Here is a 7,249-nt window from a genome sequence, read left to right as displayed (position 1 = left end):
TACTTCAAAAGTAAAATATCCTAAATGACATTTGGCAGCTGGGTTTTCACATGCTCAAATGTTATAAGTTAATGTGAGTTAAAAGCACTGTGTGTGTTTTATAACGGCCCATTTTGGTTTGCAGGGCATCTCGTGAAATCTCACGTGAAAATGTGAATCCATATGTGATCCAAATGATTCCACTTGACATGTGAAACGTGTGGTTTGTCTGTAAGGGACCTTACGGTAACTTTTTATGTGATTTGTTAAACCAAATTTGACTCCTGAAAGAGGCTGAATACTTATGCAACGACTATGTTTTATTATTTTATATTGTTAATATTAAAGAAAAACATTTTAAAGTCATTGTTTCTTCCACTTTGACAGAGTATGTTGTGTATATTGTTGACAATTTTTGTTTTACAATTAAATCCAATCCCATTTTGTAACACAATAAAACAAGTGAAGTACTCCAAGGTGTCTGAATACCTTTGCAAGGCACCGTATATTTAGTCTCTTGTTTAGGGTTTATGATGAACTGATGGAACAGTTGGTCCGAACTTGAACGGCCTTGTCATTGGCAATCATGCTGAAAAAACACTTGTATTCAAAAACAAATAAAGACAAAAGCAAAAACTAGTTCACATTAATACTATAGACATTTATTAGGTGTCTAAAATGGGTCATCTGAAGCTCATGAACATGAAAACGGTGTACAGGTTAGAGAGATGTTCCATTTTCTTTTAAATAGGCAAAGGGTTAAAGCTGAGATCATTTGACAGTTAATAACATTTTTTTTTAAATGCACAAACGCAAAGCCATCCAAATGTACATCTCGTTGTGCCCCTGACTTTTAGAACTAAAAGGTAAAGAAGTCCACCCACAGAAAAACTCTAATACAGCAAAATCAGTACAGCAACAAAAAAAAAAGTCATACACATTGGTCCTAGTAAGAGAATGGTCCCAAAAAAGGTAAAGCTGGAATAAATACAACCCTATGTGATCGTCCCTCGCTCCAGCGGCTAAACTAAGATGAGAACACATTTCCTCGCTGTGAACTACACGTGAACTACGAATGTCAACAGGGGAGAAGAGAGGAGAGAAACCAAGATTGCGACCCTGAGCAGCATCGTCACGCTGAGTTAGTTTGGTTTGTTTCCAGGTCAGGTGTGAGTATTTCAAACGTTGTGCAGAGGTTATCACTTGTTATCCAGTCTTAGGCGCTGCTCCTTACCGTTGACGGTTAGAGACTTCAACTGACCGTCCTCCTCCACCTCCACCCTCTCCTGGCCATTCTCCACAATCCTGCAGGAGACAAAACGAGAGTTAGGATAAAAGACGAGAGTTATTTTAATCATACATATCTGTTTTTGGTAATACTTTAAAGGGTTTACAAAGGGTACGTTATTAAGTGTTACACAATTCTTCAATATTCATAACTGTCTTGGTGAATTGACTACAGCCAAAGTGAAAAGGACAACAGCCTAGAAAAATCATGTTTGTTTTTATTTTGAGGAAACTATCCCCAGGTCACAGAGTGAAGACAAGAACAAGTCAATGACACAATTGATTACATTGACTGACTAGCTGTGCTGTACCGCTTTGTGGTGATTCTTCTGCCGTTGATGAACTTGGTGGAGGTGGATACTGAGCGGATGTTGCCCATCCCCCCTCCTCCTCCTCCGCTACCCCCAAAAGATGAAGAGGAGAACGTGGCAAAGCCCCCTCCACCCATATGCCCCAGCGAAGTGAAACCTAGGAGTGAAACACACACACACACGACTTAATCTGTGCATATGACAAATAAAATGTTGATTTGGCTCACACACTCATAACACAAACACCCCGCCATTTTCCTTTGCTTTGCTTACTCGCAAATGTTGATCTCAAAATGAAGCTTATGATATGATCGAAATAGCACATTTTATCATATGCAGTGAGATTTATGTTATGTAACAATTTCCATGAGGAGGAAGATAAGCTTAACCAGAGTTTTGGGAGACGCATATTTGAAATAGAGTATTACCGTGCTGCAGGGGAGGCCCACCTGAATCAAACACTGGAAAGCCTGCCCCGAAGGGGGGGAAGCCCCCGAAACCGTGGAAGAAGGGTCCCCCGGTCCTGCTCCGGCTCACCCCTCGCTGCCTTTGACCCCCGCCGAAGAAGTCATCGTCCACTGGGGATTGGGGACAGACAATGACAACACATTAGTCAAGATCAAGTTAATTACAAATAGTCAAAAACTGAAATCCATGAGCATACAAAAAGGCATAGGCCCATCTAAATACATATTTATACACAACAAAAATAAAACGTAAAATGCAACAATTTCAAAGATTTTGATGAGTTACAGTTTATAACGAAATCTGTCAATTTAAGTAAATTCATTAGGTCCTAATCTATAGATCTCACATGACTGGTCATAGGCCCACCCACTGTGGAGCTAGGCCCATCCAATCAGAATTTGCTTTCCCCCACAAAATGGCTTTATTACAGACAGAAATACTCCTCAGCACCCAATGTCACTACAATGGGCCTCAGGATCTTGTCACGTTATCTCTGTGCATTCAAAATTGGCATCAATAAAAATGCAATTGTGTTAGTTGTCTGCAGCTTATGCCTGCCCATGCACATGGTCTGCAGTTGGACGTACTGACAAACTCTCTAAAATGACATCGGTAGAGAAATTAACATTAAATTATCTGGAAACAGCTCTGGTGGACATTCCTGCAGTCAGCATGCCAATTGCACGCTCCCTACAAACTTGAGACATCTGTGGCACTGTGTTGTGTGACAAAAGTGCACAATTTAGAGTGGCCTTTTTAAAAGCTGAGAGAAATAAGATTTTTGTGCGTATGGAACATTTCTGGGATCTTTTATTTCAGCTCATGAAACATGGGACCAACACTTTATATGTAGCTTTTATATTTTTGTTCAGTGTATTAACTGAGTTGGCTTATTCACTGATGTCTGTGCCCCTAAAGGTTAAAGTGCATTAACCTATGGACTTTTTGGAAGAAAATGTCTGGGTTTTGGGTACATTTTTCAACTGGGCTTAATCAACCAATGATTTATAGTAACACGCTATTCTCACATCAGTTAGCGGTTTGTGCTAGCCTTAACATGTTAAGAGTTTCTTGCACGCGGGTCTCACATGTGCAGTAGTTACATGGGAGATCCTCCCTCCCATAGCGGCAGATGTGAGAGCCGGGAAAAAAAACCTGCCCGTCCAGTTAGATAGAATAATCCCCACCTGCTTCCACTCTCCAATCCACCACAATGTTATTTTCATAATTTGTTTTAACAATTTTATTGTATATGCATGAGGACCCTGAGGACTCTCACTCTCCACTCAGCCCTTAAAGACATATTACACCCAGATGGAAGCTCTCCATAAAGCCTCTCTCTAACCATCTCTTCATATCAAATGGAGTGACCCCAACCACAATGTACTTACCCCCCACCATTGCAGGAGGTCTCCACTGCTAATGTAACTGGGTGTGTATCCCAAATGGATGGATGGATGTATATATATATTAGTGCCCTACTGTCACCAGAGCATATGTCTATCAGCCCAAAAGTAGTGCACAGCATATGGATGGATGGATATAAATACCTAGATAAACATAAATGAATGATAACACATACACCACCGTTCAAATGTTTCGGGTCACACAGAAATGTCGTCGTTTTTGAAAGAAAATGTTTTGTCCATTAAAATAAACATCAAATTGATCAGAAATACAGTGTAGATATTGTTGTAAATGACTATTGTAGCTGGATATGGCTGATTTGTTATGGAACATCTACATAGGCGTACAGACGCCCATTATCAGCAAGCATCACTCCTGTGTTCCAGTGGCACGTTGTGTTAGCTAATCCAAGTTTACCATTTTAAAAAGGCTAATTGATCATTAGAAAACCCTTTTGCAATTATGTTCGCAGAGCTGAAATCTGTTGTTCTGAATAAAATAAGCAATAAAACTGGCCTTCTTTAGACTAGTTGAGTATCTGGAGCATCAGCATTTGTGAGTTCGATTACAGGCTCAAAATGGCTAGAACTTTCTTCTGAAACTCGTCAGTCTATTCTTGTTCTGAGAAATTAAGGCTATTCCATGCGAGAAAGTCTTGAAGGAGTTCCCACATATGCTGAGCACTGGTTGGCAGCTTTTCCTTCACTCTGTGGTCCAACTCATCCCAAACCATCACAATTGGGTTCAAGTCGGGGGATTTTGGACGCTAGGGCATCTGATGCAGCACTCCATCACTCTCCTTCTTGGTCAAAATAACCCTTACACAGCCTGGAGGTGTGTTGGGTCACTGTCCTGTTAAAGAAACAAATGATAGTGGGACAGATTTCCACCAGTCTAATGTCCATTGCTCGTATTTCTTGGCGCAAGGAAGTCTCTTCTTCTTGGTGTCCTTTAGTAATAGTTTCTTTGCAGCAATTCGACCATGGAGGCCTGATTCACACTGTCTCCTCTGAACAGTTGATGTTGAGATGAGTCTGTTACTTGAACTCTGTGAAGCATTTATTTGGGCTGCAATCTAAGGTAGAGTTAGCTCTAATAAAAACGTATCCTCCGTAGCAGAGGCAACTCTGGATCTTCCTTTCCTGTGGCAGTGCTCATGAGAGCCAGTTTCATCATAGCGCTTGATGGTTTTTGCGACTGCACTTGAAGAAACGTTCAAAGTTCAGCCTACTTTTCTCAGGTGAAATGCTAAATTCACTTTAAGCAAAACATTGGGACATGCAGCTGGCTTGATAAACATTAGAAATATGATGCTCACACATTGTTTTTGCAAAAGACATCTTGCTTTTTCATTGTAAGCTCATTAACGTGTGACTGCCAGGCAAATAGCGTTGCACTCCTGCTGTCAACTGATTGTGTTGCACTAATATATTTTATGTGAGGGAAAACTATAGTTGCACATCCCTGATCACTCTATTGAAGCAACAAAAAAAAAGATTGACTTTCAATATGAAACGTGACCCCTGTCAATACACAGTTAGACTCACCTGCTCCCACTTTCTCCCGCTTTTTACAAACAAACACGTGACTGGCTCAACTGTTCTGGGGAACTAGCGTGAGCTTCAAAATAATGGGACAGGTGAAGTAAATAATGTTCTGTTTTTCCCCCATAACTTATTGCACAAGTTGACTGCAGGTATTTACTTAAAAAGTACCTAGAAATAACAAATTGTATTTAGAACAGAAAGTTAATTGCTTTGCCATATTTTAGTGCCTTGTTGCAAACAGGATGTTTTGGAGAATAAAAATGCTGTACCTTTTTCGCTCGGTCAATTACGTTAATATTGCGGAGTAACTACAGATACATCCTCAGCTCTCCCATTACAGCCATTAAACTAACTGTTTTAAAGTCACCATTGGCCGAATGGTGAAATCCTCTCTGGCAACTGAGTTAGGAAGGATGCCTGTATCGTTGTAGTATCAATACACTGGTTCCAAAATCATGTTCTACACTATTGTTGCACACAGTGAGTCGATGCAACTTATTATGTGACTTGTTAAACCCATTTTTACTCCTGAACTTATTTAGGCTTGCCATAACAAAGGGGTTGAATACTTATTGACTCAAGCTATTTCAGCTTTACATTTTATGTAAACAATTTTTAAAACATAATTCCACTTAGACATTATGGATTATTTGTGTGTATTTAATCCATTTTAAATTCAAGCTATAGCACAACAAAATGTGGGAAAAGTAAAGGGTGTGAAAACTTCCTTGAAGACACTGTAATATGGTTCCTTTGTGCATCTCCAACAGACATGTGACATTTCTGGGTGCATTCTGGCAGGAGTGTAGTAAGTCCGATGCAATGCAGTAGTTTATGTCTTAGGTTGTAGGATCCGGTTGGAACATTTTCACCTCTCTGTGATCAATGGTTCTCCTCAATTTCTTCCTTCAGATCTGTTGCCCATTGTTTCCTTGCAGGTTCAGAACCATCAGGTAGAGCTTCAAATCAGCCCTTGATTTAACTTGGCCATCAACTTCTTTGGCGTAGCAGCTTCTTCCAGTATTTTTTTTTCTATCCTAGATGCCTTAGGTTCATCCATATCCCGTTGAAGTGGTTGAATACGATTTCTGAGTTGTAGGGAAATAAAAATCAGCCTCGGATAATCCAAATATGTATTGTAATTGATTGAAGGACAGTGGAGATGCGTCATAGTACGCATGTTAAATATTCAAGATGTTGTCACTGTCATCAATGTGGCATGTGAACAGAAATGTTTGTAAAACCATGCGTGCGATCCTTTCTGAGCAAGGTGTGGGATTTATTCATTTGCACTTATACTTGAGAATGTGCGTAAATTGAAGCACAGCTGTGACCGTGCGTACGCACAGCACATTGTGGTAGGAAAGTCAAACTGCTAATGAAATAGCATCCACCAAATAGAGAAAGGATTGACATACTGGACCAAATCATAAAATATGAAGAAAAAAGATAGTTATAGTTTATTCATTCATATTAATGTATTTCATTGATACTTAAGCTACTAATAGTTTTCTCAGGGTGCTATTGATTTCATAAACATGAAACCATTTAAGCCTAATTGAATAATTAAGGAAATGAGAAAGAGTGGAATGTACGGTTGGAGGCAACTTAGTTAAACAAGTTAAATAATATAAAAAGGAAACACTGAGGCATTGTGACTTGTCCAAAATGGCAAATGTTGCATTGCTGGAGGATCTGACACAAGCTGCATTAAGCAGGGAGCGTGTTTTCAATTAACTTTAATTTGTTGCTGAGGGTGATGCTTGACTTATTAGTAGATTTTCGTTTTCCAAATCATATTTGATTTTATATCTGCAAACAACTTTCTCCAGTATTAGAAAGGTACGCACTAATGCCATCCCAGTGCATACCCAAATCCTCTCCACCCTGGGATTTTTGGCCACTGGAACACTCCAACGGGAGATTGCGGATCAGTCTGGCATTTCACAACCAACCAGGAGCAGAATATTGCCTGCAGTCCTTCATGGCATTATTTCATTGACCCCACAATACCTACAGTTTCCGTACACTGCTGTGCAACAGGCCAGAGTGAAAAGGGATTTCCATAGCTGGATTTCACAATGTCATTGGAGCAATTGACTGCACCCAGATCGCAAGTAGAGCACCATCATTGAACAAATTCAACTTCGTCAACTGAAAAGGTTTCCATTCTGCAATGTGCAGGTCATCTATGATTCACATTTGGCTTTGTTGAATGTAGTGGCCAAATGGCCAGGTGGGACACGATTC

The 7,249-nt window shown here is 39.9% G+C and overlaps 1 protein-coding gene across 3 annotated transcripts in view; it reads right to left on the bottom strand.

Moving 5' to 3' along the window:
- Positions 1–619: 619 nt before the first annotated feature.
- The window catches only part of LOC123991106 (dnaJ homolog subfamily B member 6-like), a 51,243-nt gene continuing 44,613 nt past the window's right edge, over positions 620–7,249 (bottom strand). For 2 of the 3 annotated variants that reach the window (XM_046292315.1, XM_046292316.1), the window contains exons 6-8: positions 2,006–2,155; positions 1,578–1,734; positions 620–1,284 (exon numbers count right to left, since the gene is read on the bottom strand). In XM_046292315.1, the coding sequence (XP_046148271.1) occupies positions 1,179–1,284; positions 1,578–1,734; positions 2,006–2,155 (413 nt within the window). In that variant the 3' untranslated portion in view covers positions 620–1,178. The remainder of the gene's footprint in view (positions 1,285–1,577; positions 1,735–2,005; positions 2,156–7,249) is intronic. The other variant, XM_046292317.1, reaches the window with a different exon arrangement.

This window comes from Oncorhynchus gorbuscha, linkage group LG12 (assembly GCF_021184085.1).
Source record: "Oncorhynchus gorbuscha isolate QuinsamMale2020 ecotype Even-year linkage group LG12, OgorEven_v1.0, whole genome shotgun sequence".
NCBI classification, from domain to species: domain Eukaryota; kingdom Metazoa; phylum Chordata; class Actinopteri; order Salmoniformes; family Salmonidae; genus Oncorhynchus; species Oncorhynchus gorbuscha.
The sequence above is the reverse complement of the archived record's forward strand: the minus strand, read 5'-3'. Positions and strand labels throughout refer to the sequence as shown.